A 15,870-nucleotide genomic window follows, 5' to 3' on the forward strand; every position below is an offset into this window, starting at 1 on the left:
TATAAAACTTTTAGAGGAAAACATAGGAAAAACACACTCTTTGACATAAACCACAGCAAGATCTTTTTTGACCCACTCCTAGAGTAACAGAAATAAAAACAAAAATAAACAAATGGGACTTAATTGAACTTAAAAGCTTTTGCACAGCAAAGGAAACCATAAACAAGACAAAAAGACAAAAAGACAAGACAAAAAAAAAAACCCTCAGAATGGGAGACAATATTTGCAAATGAAACAACAAACAAAGGATTAATCTCCAAAATATAGAAACAGCTCATGGAACTTAATATCAAAAAAAACAAACAATCCAGTTAAAAAATGGGCAGAAGACCTAAATAGACATTTCACCAAGGAAGACATGGCCAAGAGGCACATGAAAGGATGCTCAACATCACTAATTATCAGAGAAATGCAAATCAAAACTACAATGAGGTATCACCTCACACCGGTCAGAATGGCCATTATCAAAAAAGCTAGAAACAATAAATGCTGGAAAGGGTGTGGTGAAAAGGGAGCCCTCCTGCACTGTTGGTGGGAATGTAAATTGATACAACCACTGTGGAAAACAGTACGGAGGCGCCGTAAAAAATTAAAAATAGAACTACCATATGACCCAGCAATCCCACTACTGGGCATATACCCTGAGAAAACCATAATTCAAAAAGAGACCACCACAATGCACCACAATGTTCACTGCAGCACTATTTACAATAGCCAGGACATGGAACCAACCTAAATGCCTATCGACAGATGAATGGATAAAGAAGATGTGGCACATATATACAATAGAATATTACTCAGCCATAAAAAGAAACGAAATTGAGTTATTTGTAGTGAGGTGGATGGACCTAGAGTCTGTCATACAGAGTGAAGTAAGTCAGAAAGAGAAAAACAAATACTGTATGCTAATGCATATATATGGAATCTAGAAAAAAAAAAAGATGGTACTGATGAACCTAGTTGCAGGGCAGGAAAAAAGAGGTAGACATAGAGAATGGACTTGATGACATGGGTTGGGAGGGCAAAGCTGGGGCGAAGTGGGAGTAGCATCGACATATATACACTACCGAATGTAAAATAGTTGGCAGGTGGGAAGCAGCAGCATAGCATAGGGAGATTGGCTCGGTGCTTTGCGATGACCTAGAGGAGTGGGATATGGAGGATGGGAGGGAGGCTCAAGAGGGAGGGGATATGGGGACATGTGTATGCATATGGCTGATTCGCTTTGTTGTACAACAGAAACTAACACAGTATTGTGAAGCAATTATACTCTAATAAAGATCTATTAAAAAATTTTTTTTTGGCTAAAATGTTCAAACTTTTTTGATTGTGTATGAAATATATTTTATATCACAACCCTGTTACATGTAAATCCATACAACTGAAACAAGCTTTAGCCTTCTTACCTGTAAAGAATGTTGATATTTTCTACTCTGTTCTATTTTGCTTGTTAAAATGCTACTCATGAACTACTCAATTGATTCTACAACCCTCCAGCATGCTGTGGACCACAGCTAGAAAGACATGCGGGTGAGGGGACAAGGAAAGCTGGGCTTCTCCTCTCCCATGTGTCCTGAGTTTTCAAATGTGTACAGAGCATTTGAGCCACAATGGGTACTCTTTTGGCCAAGGCTGAGTTTCAAAAGAAAAAGGATGAACATTAGGAGAAGCTCCTGCCCTAGAGCAATCAAGAAGGAGACAGGAGTCGGGGTCAGGCGGGTCCAGCCCAGAAGAGCCGAGGCCCCAGGCGTCCAAAGAGCTGTTGGAAGCCACACTCGGCCTGAGAAGTTCTTTGCTCTTTCTAAGAACCAGCACAGACTTGCAATGGTAACCTAGAGTAGGGAAGATACACTTGCTTTTGTGATATTCAACGTCTCCCAATCATACCTTTGCTCTAAGATGCACTTGACACACAGTCCTCATTTCCACAGGACTTTGGCACTACTGACCCTTGAATAATAGGGCCATCCTCCAGCGATTAGTTCAGCTTGGCCCCTTCCCCTTGCACCTATCTCCACGTGGGTTCGCCTGACTTTGCAGGGTGGATGCTACCTGTGGGGAGGACATGGGTGGCGTGGCATGTTGGATGCACCTGGATCTTTCAGTTGGGAGATGATCAGCTGGGGCCCCCAAGGAAGACCACTGTATTGGGTTGAATGTTTGTGTCCTCTGTTGAAACCCTAAGCCATCAATGTGATGGTATTAGGGGGTGGGGCCTTTGAGAGGTGATTAGGATTAGGTGAGCTCATGAGGGTCAGGTTCCCATGACATCATCGGTGCCCCTATAAGAAGAGATAAGAGAGATTTGCTTCTCTCTGTTATGGGTCACATGGGGACACATGAGAAGGTGGCAGTGTGCAACTTGGAAGAGGACCCTCACCAAACTCAACCACGCTGGCACCCTGATCTTAGACTTCCAGCCTCCATACTTTGAGAACTAAATTTCCATTTACAAGCCACCTGGTGTAAGGTATTTTGTTATGCAGCCCGAACTATGACAGCCACCAGCGGCTGTTGCTTCTGCTCCTCTTGATGGGGCCCCGTTTAGTATGGGATACAAGCTGTTACAGAAACAAGGAGAAGGGGGCAATGAATTTGAGAGAAAACTTAAAAAAAAATGTTCTAGTCTGTACAGACTTTAAGACAAATGTCCTCCTTTGGAGTGGGCTTGAGATGTCACATCATCCACTCTGATGATGACAGTTAAGTTTCCTAAGATTTGCAAACCAACCCAGTCTGTCTTCTTTTTATGATTCTGGACCAAGGAGGCCATAACCACAGAGGGCAGAGGGGAGGTTGCAGAAGCATTAGCAGTTACCATCTACCAAGCCCCAGGCCAGGCTCCAGGGACACCCAGCTCCTGTCTCCCCATGCCCTCTGAGGTCCTCACTGGCCCTACATCTAGAACCTTTTCTGTCCTTCCTTCTCGACTGGCCTAGGCTTGGCTTTCCTCACCTCCTTCCTCCCCTTGGCTCACATATCTGGCCCTTGGAAGCCAGGAGGAGGAAGGGTCCTAACTTCTGAGCCAGAGCCTCCTTACCATCACTCACCGAGTCCCCTCCCCAAAGCCCTTGCACACTTGACTGGGTCACCCTCAACCACCCTGGGAGCCTTAATCTGTCCCCTCTGGCCTCCCCTCACACCAGGCATCTTTCTCTCCATGCTCCAGCCACTCCTTTAGTTCTTTAAATGCACCACACATCTCACTGCAGGGCCTTTGCACATGTGCTGCCCTCTGCCTGGTCTGCACTCTTCTTCTACCCCTTTGTCAGGTGGTTCCTGCCTTCCTTCACATCGCAGCCCTCCTGCCCTTCCTCGGGGACGTCTTCCAGGCCCTTGCCTTACCAGTCCCCACTCTAAGTCAGGAGCTCTCACAACACAATTTGCCTGTCCCGTGCCTGTGGATTATACCGAGGCAGGATAGCAGAGAGGCCAGGACACAAACTCTGGGTTCTAATCCTGCCTCTGCCACTTACTGACTGTGTGATCTTAGGCAAGTTCCCTGATCTCTCTGTGCTTCAGTTCCCTCATCTGTAAACTGGAAACAACCTCAGTGGCTTTCGTGAGGGTTACACGAATGACTAGATGTGACGTGCTCAGAGCAATGCTGGGCACTGAGTGATATTCAGTGCTCAACACCCACACGGTGCCTGGGACATGGCAGACAGTTAAAGGGAGATTTCTCATGAATAAATCAATGCTCTGAAGACTTTAGTGCTGGCTTCAGGTGATCCACCTGCGGTAAGCCACTCTGAGGCTTCCGTTCCCTAGGTGAACCCTTCCTAGCAGCCGAGACCTGCCCACCTTCTGCTGCTCAGGTCTAAGGGCAGGGCAGAAACGGTGCTGGTCTCCGAGTCGGGGCTCACTGCCCCTCTTGGAGCCTCTGCTTCCCTATCTGTAAAATGAGGCAGCAAGGGTCGCAGGACAGGTGAGCAGTGTTTAGGAACAGGCCACTTGCAGAGGAGAAAGAACACACAGCAAAGACCTGCAGGAAAATGCTTAGGCTTGCAGACACCTGAAGCAATGCCGACTACATCACTTTGAAGGACGACCTCACAGCCTACACACAGGCAAAACAGTGACGACCACGATGGCAAGAAAACCAGCCCTCAACCCGGCGAGGCTGCAGGGCTGGAGGAGCTGCTTCCGCACAGTGTGATGCTGCAGGAACCAGTGAGGAAGACCCCCTCCCCGCCCCCGACTCTGCTCCTGGACTGCACGAGGAGAGTGTGAGGGTACCGGCCTCCCGGATTAACTGAGGAAAGGTATGCACAGTGATCTGTGAATGATAAAATGTTACGTGGATATTTACTTGAGATTGTCACTACAGGTCTGTTCAATATTTCTGTGCCTACCTGGCAATGTATAGAAAGAACCATAAAACGGTCACGATCTCTAACATAACCTTGTATTGTGGAACACAGCCTGAAGAACAAAACAACAGAAGAAAAAGCAAAAAGGCAGAGATGTCCATTCTGGTACTATTTACGACGGTCAAATCCCAGATTTCACCCGTCACTATTGTCCAACAAGTGGGGAGCTGTTAGGCAAAGTGTGAAAGAGCAACAGGTATGCAAGTATTTATACGTTGTTGCTTGAATAAGAGACCAAAAAAAAAAATCCAGCCCACGTTAGGGAAAAAGGCAGAAGGCAAAGGAATGTGAATAGCCCAAGAGCGACTGTACAACTGTCTGCAGAGTGAGTGGTGCCTCGCTTCTCCTGCGTTCTGTTTGCTTGTTTGTTTTTTGCATATGTGCCTTTGGGTGGGTGGATGGGTGGGTGGGGGCCTTGCTAATCTTTAGCTCTAAAGCTGGTGAAACAGAAGCTGAACATTAGACAAAAATGCAGCATGCCAACAGCAACACTGACTGACAGACCTCTGCGTGCCAGGCGCTCTGCTGGGCATCTCAGTCCCGGCAGCCAGCCCACCACCCCCACCCTACAGACAAGAAAGCGAGGCTCGAGAAGGGTGTGACTTGCCCAGGGTCACTGGAAGTGGAGGAGCTGGGATTCAAACCCAGGTCGGCCTGACTCTGGGGCCTGTCTTAATCAACTTCCACTGTGCTCCGGAGGGCAAAACCCAGCCCGGTGGGGTGAGATGACCGGAGGGAATGTTTTCGCCAAATCTAAGGAGAAACCACCTTATGGGAAGCGAGATCTCGAAAAGGAACAGGCATACTCAAAGGTAGTGACCCCTCGGCCTTGAGAGGTGTATGAGCAGGGCTGGCCTCCACCAGGTGTTGGGGAGAGACGAAATCAGACCATGAAGGTCCCTGGAACACTGGGGCCGAGGATCCTAGTGAAGCTCTCAGCTGTTGGAAACAGGGAAAAAAAAAAAAAAAAAAGATTGAGAACAATACCTTGCCTGCGTTCAGTTCAGAAATCGCTGCCAAAATCTGCTGCCTGGATCCATCTGTCTTAATACCCAGCTCCTTCAAGTCACCATCGGTGAGCGTGAGGAATGCTTCCATATCCACCTGGGAAGAGAAAGGGGGATTTGCTACTATCTGCTCGGTGCCACACCTCTTTTTCCCAACCACAACAGGACTATCATGATAATGAGCTATTAGTGCTTATTAGTAGTGAATTAATTATGATTTACTACTTCCAATTCCTGGCTTTATGCTGAAAGTTTATTTGAAAACATCATTAAAAACGAACCCTCAGGACTTCCCTAGTGGCGCAGTGGTTAAGAGTCCGCCTGCCAATGCAGGGGACACGGGTTCGATCCCTGGTCTGGGAAGATCCCACATGCCACGGAGCAACTAAGCCCGTGTGCCACAACTACTGAGCCCGCATGCCTAGAGCTCGTGCTCTGCAACAAGAAAAGCCACCACAATGAGAAGCCCACGCACTACAACGAAGAGTAGCCCCCGCTCGCTGCAACTAGAGAAAGCCCGTGCGCAGCAACGAAGACCCAACGCAGCCAAAAATAAATAAAATAACAAACAAACAAAAACAAACAAAAAAACAAACAAAAAAAGAACTCTCCTCAGCTCTAGGCCTGGGATTTTTAGGAGAGGTACATTCTGGAAAGACTCTGAAAATGAAACAAGTAAGGGAAGTCTCTGAGACAGTAATCTGGGTGACTAGAGTGGTAAAAAATCCAAGTCTTGCTATTAGAAAGTTAATTCCAATGTTGCTGCACTTTTAACAGTATCGGATACTGCACAGAAAATATGAGTATATGGCAGTACTCACCATGTTTCCCCCCACCCCAAGGACAAGAGAGATGCAGACTGTGGAAAGACAGAGTGAGAAAATAAACAAGCAGAAGCAATAAAGGAAAGAAGGGCCATTGGTTTTTACCAGAAAAAAAAGGGCATCTCAAAGCTGTTCAATCCTTGGTTTTTACCAGAGAAATTCTAACATTTCTGTCACCCCTGCCTAGGCCTCAGCTCCAGGAGAAATTTCTTCCCTGTCTTTATCTCTTTTAATAGTCACTTTACTTTTCTGTATTTAAAAAAAAATCTTGAACCTGGTTTGAGTTAGTGGGGAAGGGTCTGCTCCCTTATCCAACATCAAGCTCTCCCTGAGATGCAGAGAGGGCCCCTCTGATAACAATAAGCTCCCTGAATCCCTCAGGGACTTTACAGATCACAAGGCGCTAACGGGCTGAAGGAAGAGGTGACATGATTTTGACGGAAACCACGTGGCCCCGGCCCTGCTGGATACTCCCCTCCCCCACCATCCCAGACCTGTGGCAGAGACCCCACACCCAGCTCCTCAGAAAGCACGGAACGCATAAAATAAAAGCAGGCAGCCATCAGCAAACAGTAAAGATTTTTTTGACGATGAGAAAAATCGCCACTGAAGTTTAAGACATCAAGGAGGCAGGAAGGACAGACTGGATAGGGCAGAAAAGCAAACCAAGGAAGAAAGCCACAGCACCCCTTACTGTTTCTTGAACAAAAATACAAACTCCTCAGATTTTGGAATTTATGAATTAGATAAGATTCTAATGACCAAATAATTCTCCCTTCTCAAATAATAGAGAAAATATTAAATAAATCAAACTGACTAGGTTGAGTTCATCTGCCCAGTGAGGAACATTTCTCTTGCCATAATTTAGCTTGAATTATTTTTATAGAGACTGGATTTTCTTCACAACCACAATGCCTTTTTTTATATTGGCTTTTGGCTTTTATTCTGAGGCAGACCCTTCTAAATTTAAACATGATCTGTTGTATTTACTTTGAATGCCAATATACTGTGTATTACCCAAAAAAAAAAAAAAAAAAAAATACAAACTCCTCAACTGCGTCTCAAGCTTGTTGGGGACAATGAGTGACTCTCGTGATTGCTACAATAACTATGACAGTTGTCATGTACTAAACTGGGCACCAGAATGTTCTAAGCCAGTGATTACACCCTGGTGGCTAATGGGCCCACTGAGGAATTTTATTTGACCAACAGTAAAAATTTTAACATCTTATTGAGACGTAATTCACCTACCACACAATTCACCCATGTAAAGTGTGCAATTCAAAGATTTTTAGTACACAGTTATGCAACCGTCACCACACTTAATTTTAGAACATTTTCATCACCCCAAAAAGAAAACCCATACTCATTAGCAATCACTCCCATTCTATCCTCCCCACATTCCCTGGCAACCACTAATCTACTGTCTGTCTCTATAGATTTGCCTATTCTGGACACTGTATATAAATGGAGTCATACCATATGTGGCCTTTTGTGACTAACTTCTTTCACTTAGCACAGTGTTTTCAAGGCTCATCCATGTTGTAGTGTGTATCAGCATTTCCTTCTTTTTCATGGCCTAGCTACATTCCATGGTATAGAGATAACACGTCTTATTTATCCATTCATCAACTGATGGGCATTTGGGTCGTTTCCACTTTTTGGCTACTATGAATAGTGCTGCTATGAACACTCTGTGTGAACACATGCTTTCAGTTATCTTGGGTATATACCTGGGAGAGGGATTTCTGGGTCCTAAGGTAACTCTGCTAAACGTTTTGAGAAACTGCCAAACTGCAGAACAGTAATTTTAAAAAATGTGATTGTGAGGGCTTTAAAGCAAATAGGAACTCTCTTAGACTAACACAGACGCTTTACATCCAGATACTGAACACAGATTCATTAGGATTTGCTTTTTTACCTGCTTTAAACCTAAGAACCTGCCAGGCAATCCCCTTCAACTAAAAGGACAGAAACAAACTTTACTAGAGAGAGCAGAGCTCAAAATTATAAAATTCTATTATAATAAAACAAGCCATAAGGTCCCCAGGATTTCACTGTTATGAACTGAACCAAATGTGCTGAACAAGCATTCTATTTCCTCAGCTATCTCAGTGAAAAAGATCAATCTAGGCTTACAGGATGACAACCTCCATATTTAGACAACGGTTTTATGGTAAGATATAAATTGACATTCAAAAACAACATCCTGGGCTTCCCTGGTGGCGCAGTAGTTGAGAATCTGTCTGCTAATGCAGGGGACATGGGTTCGAGCCCTGGTTTGGGAAGATCCCACATGCCGCAGAGCAACTAGGCCCGTGCGCCACAACTACTGAGCCTGCGCGTCTGGAGCCTGTGCTCCACAACAAGAGAGGCCGCGATAATGAGAGGCCCGCGCACCGCGATGAAGAGTGGCCCCCGTTCGCCGCAACTGGAGGAAAAGCCCTCGCACAGAAACGAAGACCCAACACAACCAAAAATAAATAAATAAATAAGCCTACACCTTTAAAAAAACAAACAAACAAAACAACATCCTTACCTCTTGCTCCTCAAAAATGGGCTGATATTTCTCAAGTGATAATTTCTTAAGGATTCCAGTCAGTTCATCTTCAAGAGGGAAAGAATGTAAAATAAGATATTTTAGCATTTGGTAAAATGTATCAAGAGTGATCTTCAAACTTTCATAAAATAGTGGTAATCTTATTTCGAAATTCTACCAGAAACCCCAACACAGAAAGCAGATCTAAGCTGCGTTCCTGGGGATGAAGCTGAAGGTGGGTCCCGAGCCACCTGTTGACCATATTCTTCCTTTAGGGCAGGCTCTCAGCATTTGCCAAAACCCCAGATTGGGCTATGAAGACAGAAGATGGGGGGGTGCAGTTCATGGCCAGGCTCCAATGGCTGACTCTCCAATGGCAGCAGCATCAAGTTCTTGGAGTTCTAGCTGCTGGGACTAAAACCCTCCCGTCTGTCCCAGAAAAATTTTTAATTATGATTTCTTGACTGTTGTTAGCTCCAGCTGCAGTAAACACTAATGCCAGCAGTCCTCAGCTAGACAGAGAAAGAACTGGAGAGAACAGGTAGGTGGGCTTCAGACCAGAGTCAAGGTTTGCCTCAAGCGTTCGGAGGCTGTGAGCTTCCTGAAGGAAGGGCGTGTCTGAATGGAACAGCAGAGCCAGATGGGCACAGACCAGGGGAAAACAGAAGATTTTGAGTATCAAGCTATCAGAGCAGGGAAGATAAAGAAGGAGACAAAAGCAGCATCTGGGGGGGCTTTAAGAAACATTCATTCACACATTCGATAAGGATTTATCAGACTAGGCACTGGGGACTCAATAGGGACCAAAGCAGACCATAAGCAGGCTGTCAGGCTCAAGGCAATGAGGAAGAACAGAGCAGGCTGGGGGAGGTTGACAGGGGATGTGAGAATGTTGTTTTATAGAGGGTGGTCAGGGAAGGCCTCTCAGAAGGAGATATTTGAGCAGTAAATGAAGGAGTGAGCTGTGCAGATATCAAGGCAAAGAGCACCAGGCAGCATCCAGGCAGTGAGAACAGCAAGTGCAAAGGTCCTGGGGCAGCGGGGGCAGCTTACAAAAGAGTGGACTGGAGGTTAGGAGGTCAGAGGGCCTTTTATTCACTCATTCATCATTCAACAGTGATTACTACTGTGCCTACTATGTGCTGGGAATGCAAGGATGGAAATGTCCATGCTGTGAAGGAACTCAGTGTAGCTGGGAAGATATAATGAAGAGGATGACAGCTGATGCACAGTGCTCACTGTCAGGCACCCTGTATGGAGGATGCATCTGCTCTTAACAACCCCATGAGGTAGACCCCCTTACTGTCCCCATTTACAGATGAGGAAGGCACAGAAAGCTGGGTACCATATCTCGGGTGAGGTCACACCACTAGTCCATGGTACAGCGGGGCTTCAAACACAGTGGTTTAGCTACCAGGCTTCTGCTACACACACTGCTCTGCCACTTCTCCCACTGGTGACGAGTATATGGTGAAGGGCATGAATAAGGGGATCTGGGGACAGAGAGGACAGCTGACCAGCCCAAGGGGCCGGACAGGCTTCACAGAATAGGTGCTAATGAGCTAGGATGTATGAGATGAAACGAGTCCCAACCCACACATAATCTATTATAGGTTCATGACGCCTATCATGCTTTGCTCCCGTCATTCCCTCCACGAGTCTCTTTCCACATCTGTGTGCTGGTAAATGTTTAACAACTGGATTTCTGGGAGGGGGAATGTACGCACGTATATAAGTACATGATTTTACTGATTTAAGGATGTGTGTGCACAATTTACATATAATAATAAATTACACAATACTCTGTATTATAAATTCCATATAGCCAATGCCTTCACTGCATTTCTGGCGTCTCACTGAATGTCTTCATTGATTTTTGCCTTACTCTTGAAGACACAGCCAATGAGTGTAGCTCCTACATGAAGGCTCACTAATGCTTCCGTTTACGTGAACATGCGAGATGAAATGAAACAATGAAGACATACGTTGGAACTTCATGTGAGCAACTTTGCTGAATCAGATAATGGTTTTCAAAACCTTGAAGAATATTTTCTCAATTTTTAATGTTATTCTCAATATAACAGGTTAAACAGTTAAAGTTTAACCTGTATAATTAACACTGTCTCTGTCACTGTCTAGATGACATCCAGATGCTCTATAAAACATTGAATCAAGCCCTAGTGGGTATTTGCTGATTTCCATGGTGTAAATGCCCCATTGTGGTCAATTTCAACCTACCAACATCATGTTCCTGGAAGTGGAATTGGGAAAGATGCACAGCAGTAACACATCAATACACAGTATTCCCACCACGTAGATAAAAGAGACATAAAGAATCTTAAGAGAACAGGTATTAGTAAAACACACTAAAAATTAGTAAATAATATATTTTGTTTTAAATGCCACATACCTTTACATGTAACATAATCAGCTTAATTATAAGTTCATGCAGTTTGACTTTTTTTTTGTCTTCTTTTTTTTTAAGCATTTTTATTTTTTAAAACTTTTTGGCCGCACAATGCAGTATGTGGGATCTTAATTCCCCGACCAGGGATCGAACCCACACCTCCTGCATTGGAAGCATGGAGTCTTAACCACTGGACCACTGGGGAAGTCCCTGTCTTCTTTTTTTACACATATTTTTGTTGTTGTAATTTGACTTTAAACAGCTGTGTTTAATTGCCAGCTCAACTGTTTCCTACAAATGTAACAATCGGCTCTGGGCCACCATTCCTGGCCCCCAGCCCCCCACTCTTCTCAGTCCTCCTGGCCCGGCACAAGGGCCACCCTTCAGTGAAGCCCGCCATAGTGCTTCGTGCCTTGCTGATAACACACGTTTGATCCCACCTTGCGTTACAATCATTTAATGTTATTATGTGGAATGTATCTGAATCCCCAGCCTGATGATGAGTTATGCTGACACTGGCACAGGTTACAGCACCCAGGGCCTGCCCCAGTCACCTTCATAGAAGGAATGTGAGGCTGAGAAGGCCACGTCGTCACCGCCCCACCACTTCCTCCAGGAGGAATGAACAGACGGACACAGGTGGCAGGATGAGCAGGGCAAAGGCTTGCATGCAGTCCTTGACTGAGGCTACAGATTTCCCACAAAAATATCATAAAGAATGGCTATTTGGGGATAGGTTGCAGGCTCTGGTCTGTGATAATCTAATGCCTGCAGGACAAGGGTCTGGCTGCCTCGGGACCCAGGAACCCCAGAAGGGAAAACTAGGCTTTCTAAGCCAGAGAAGGTAATCTAAAAAGAATTTGCTGTCAGGTCCTCCTGTTTTTATCCCAACTAGGCTTTGCAAACCTTTTTTTAAATAATGAATGAGAGGGAAGCAAAGTGGGCATAGACAGTACATTCCGATATCCACTGTCTCAACTCTTTTTTGGAAAAAGGTGGGGTACAAATCCCAAACTGAACCTGTAGGAATTTAGATTCCTGAAAGCCTCTGAGGCGGGAGAGTTCATGGGTAGGGAAATTAAGACTCCACACAGAGAACACAGTTAGGGGGAATTCCTTGGTGGTCCAGTGGTTAGGACTTGATGCTCTCACTGCCAAGGGCCTGGGTTCAATCCCTGGTTGGGGAACTAAGATCCCACATGCCACAAAAAAAAAAAAGAAAAGAAAAGAAAAAGAAGAAAACATTATATAAAAAAAAGAAAACACGGTTAGGGAGGAATGGGGTTGCTAGTGAATCTCTGAAGCTTTTATAAATGATTGCACTAGATATCACAAAACAATAAAAGCAGCCCCAAATAAAGCGGATGCCAATGGCAGTGTACATTTATCAACTCAGTACAGACCATAGCCTGTGCAGTTGATTTCAACTTATCACTTGCTGGGCAGAACCTGCTCTGCACTCCCTCCCAGTAGCTGCAGCAAGATGCCTACAAATGCACTTGTGAGGACCACACACACACAATGAGAGTTTCCTCCCCTCTCTGATTTATACTCCTTGATTTGCACCTGCCTGGGCCCCATCTCTCATCAAAGCCCTGCTCCCTCCTCCCGCATCCCTGCTCCCAGGAGCCACCAGAGGGCAGTTTTAAAGGATGAGCTTCTCTCCTTTATCTTTTATATCTTCACATCTTTATCTGGGGCCTCACTGCACAGCCTCCACTCCTGCCCGGCCGTCCGGTCCATCTTCCTTTCCTCATCATCCCCACTCATGCAAGTTCCAACGTTCTCCTGGTTACATCTCCTGCTTTTGCTTGCCCTCCATCCACTTCCATTTTCCTTTGAGGAGCTACTTCTCTCCCGCTCCCAATCCACATAGACCTGACCCCAACCCTGGCTCCAAAGGCAGACTACACTCTACCCTTGGGGACACAGAGATAGTCAAGGCAAACAACCCAAGTTGTTATAAATACAGCCAAGACAGGACAGTGACCTTTACCCCTGGGATTCTGCTGGACCTACTAAGAAGGTAGCACTCTTTCTGCTGGGGTTGCTAAGTTAGTAGGAAGAAGAAGTAAGCATGAAGCTGCTGGGGGTATCCTTGCCACCACTTGAAGAGAGCTTACCTGAGACACGCAGAGAAACACTCCCTAAGCACCTGGATCCAGACACGCCTGAAGCACACCCTAGATATTTCCATTATATGAGCCAACAAATTATCCATTTCTGGTATTGTTTTTGCTTAAATCAGTTTGAGTAGAGATTCCATCCCTTGCAACTGACAGAATTTTGATTTGTACAAGGTTCAGGGAAAGGTACATAACTGGGGTTGGAGAAGCAGTTCTACAGGTGTTTGTTCGTATATATAAACAAAACTCACCTACATTCAAAAACTACTATACACTTTTTAGGTATGTAAGCTCAGTAAAGACAAAAATACAAGGTAGAATCAGGGAAGGGGAAAGACAGGTGTTTTTGTTTGACTGAAAAAACGATAAAACACCTGACCTAGGATGGCTATAGCAAAGAAGGGCACCTGCTAGGTTACCATGGTGAAGAGGAAAGGGTGGGCTTTCAGGGCCCGGGGGACTCACCCTCATCAGTGATGGTGCCGCTGCTGGAGCCCCCGCTGCTCTTGGACTGCCGGTGGGATGAGGAGGAGGACACGGAGGACTCGGCCGCATGCCCTTTGGGAGAAGGTGAAGGCGTGAGGGTGGGGGAGGTGCTTTTGGAGGTAGTGGAAGTTCCAGACGGAGGCCTTTTGCTCGTCTCCAGTTTCTGCTGAAAAGAATAAGACAAATACAATTTTGAGCCCAAATCAATTGAGTCCTTTGTCCATTGGGAGGGAAAACAACTCCTTCATACCAGGACTGGTGAGATTTGGGGTTTCTGCATTTACTCTTGACCTGTGACTGAAATTTTAGAATCCAAGCTATAAGCCCTCTTTATCTGTCTCTGTATGTCTGTGTGTCTGTAGTTTAGAAAGGCCTTTATCCTTCACTGTGTAAATGTGTAATATTTTCTTATTTCCAGAGGGTATTAATAAATTTGATTATAAAGTCAAAAAAAAAAAAAAGAATAAGACAAATACATAAGCCATCACCTGGAGGACAGACATGATTCAAACAGACACCCACAACAGGGAACACGGGGGATATTTGACTCAACAAGATATCTAACCAGGACTATGACATCTACTTAAGAAAACATGCAAAGCAGAAACAGTATTATCAAAACAGTTACAGGAAAATCCTCCCCTGGAGCAGAGAGGCAGGGAATGGGATGGAAAAAGTGGCACATAAGGAGCCAGAAAACCCGGGTCCTAGTCCTGCCCCTACAGTTGCAACATTGTGTCCTTGGCTGAGTCCCCTAACCTCTCAGTTAACCAGCTCTAAAATGGAAGTGTGGCTTATTACAAACGAAGGCCCATTCTGCTCTTCATGTTTCTTCATCTAAACCAGTCACTTCTAACCTTTCACCACAGAACACTTATTATTTTTCCTTTGTGTGTGTGTTTGCACACAAAAAGCCCTTCTTATTTTGAAATACTTTATTTTATTGAAGTACAGTTGATTTACAATGTTGTGCTAGTTTCAGGTGTACAACATAGTGATTTGGGTAGGGTTTTTTGCACTTTATATCCCATTATAGGTTATTACAAGATATTGGGTATAATTCCTGGGACTATATAGTAAATCCTTGTTGCTTATCTATTTTATGTATAGTAGTTTGTATCTGTTAATCCCATACTCCTAATTTGTCCCTCCCTGCCCCTCTTTGGTAATCGTAAGTTTGTTTTCTATGTTTGTGAGTACTCTTAGACTTAAAATTATGGAAACTAAGAAATTAACACTGGGACAGTATCAGCTAAACTACAGACGGTACTCAAATATCACTGGTTGTTACACTGATTCTTATTCTGGTCCAGGATCCATGCTGCATTGACTTGTTAGGTCTCCTTAGTCTCCTCCAATCTGTGAAAACTCCTTGGTCTTGCCTTGTCTTTCATGACCTCGACACTTTTGAAGAGTCCTGGTCAGGTATTTGTAGACTGTCCCTCAATTTGGGTGTGTTTTATTTTTTCATAATTATATTTACGTATGGATTTTGAGGTTGATGACCACTGAGGTGATGTGCCATTCTCAGTGCATCATACCAGGAGATACAAAGTATCAGTACCTTATCACTGATGCTAGCCTTGATGACTTAGTTAAGGTGGTGTCTGTCAGGTTTCTCCATTGTGAAGTTACTATTTTTCCCTTTATAACCAATAAATATTTGGGGAGACATTTTGAGCTAAATATTTTGTTTTTTCTTAAAAGTTTTGCCTGCTAGTTTTAACATTCTTTGGTGCATCTTCTCTGGACCAGTTACTACTGTGATGTTCTAATGGTGTTTTGCTATTTCCCTTATTCCTTCCACATTTATTACTTGGAATTCTTCTGTACAGAAGACTTGTTCCTTCTCCCCCGATTTATTTATTCAGTTATTTATTCATATCAACATGGGCTTGTGGATATTTATTCTCTGGGTTATAATCCAATACTACTGTTATGCCCTGGTCCCTTTTATTGGAGGGTGCTATTTAGAAACCAAAATCTGGATAGTAGGTTGCTCATGGCTACCGGGATATCACTGCTTCTAGGTCCTCTCAGTGAACAGAGCAAGGAAATATATGAAGTCTACTAACCCATGCATACACACATAGCTCTACAATAAGTAT

The 15,870-nt window shown here is 44.6% G+C and overlaps 1 protein-coding gene across 8 annotated transcripts in view; it reads right to left on the minus strand.

Annotated features, from left to right (window-relative positions):
* Window positions 1-15,870, minus strand: part of ANKS6 (ankyrin repeat and sterile alpha motif domain containing 6) — a 69,170-nt gene that overhangs the window by 12,808 nt on the left and 40,492 nt on the right. For 6 of the 8 annotated variants that reach the window (XM_082402496.1, XM_082402494.1, XM_082402499.1 and 3 more), the window contains exons 12-14: window positions 13,742-13,928; window positions 8,744-8,811; window positions 5,361-5,477 (exon numbers count right to left, since the gene is read on the minus strand). In XM_082402496.1, coding sequence (XP_082258622.1) covers window positions 5,361-5,477; window positions 8,744-8,811; window positions 13,742-13,928 — 372 coding nt within the window. The remainder of the gene's footprint in view (window positions 1-5,360; window positions 5,478-8,743; window positions 8,812-13,741; window positions 13,929-15,870) is intronic. The other 2 variants (XM_082402497.1, XM_082402495.1) reach the window with 1 other exon arrangement.

The sequence above is a fragment of the Balaenoptera borealis genome (assembly GCF_965194805.1).
Source record: "Balaenoptera borealis genome assembly, chromosome: 8".
In the NCBI taxonomy this organism is placed as follows: domain Eukaryota; kingdom Metazoa; phylum Chordata; class Mammalia; order Artiodactyla; family Balaenopteridae; genus Balaenoptera; species Balaenoptera borealis.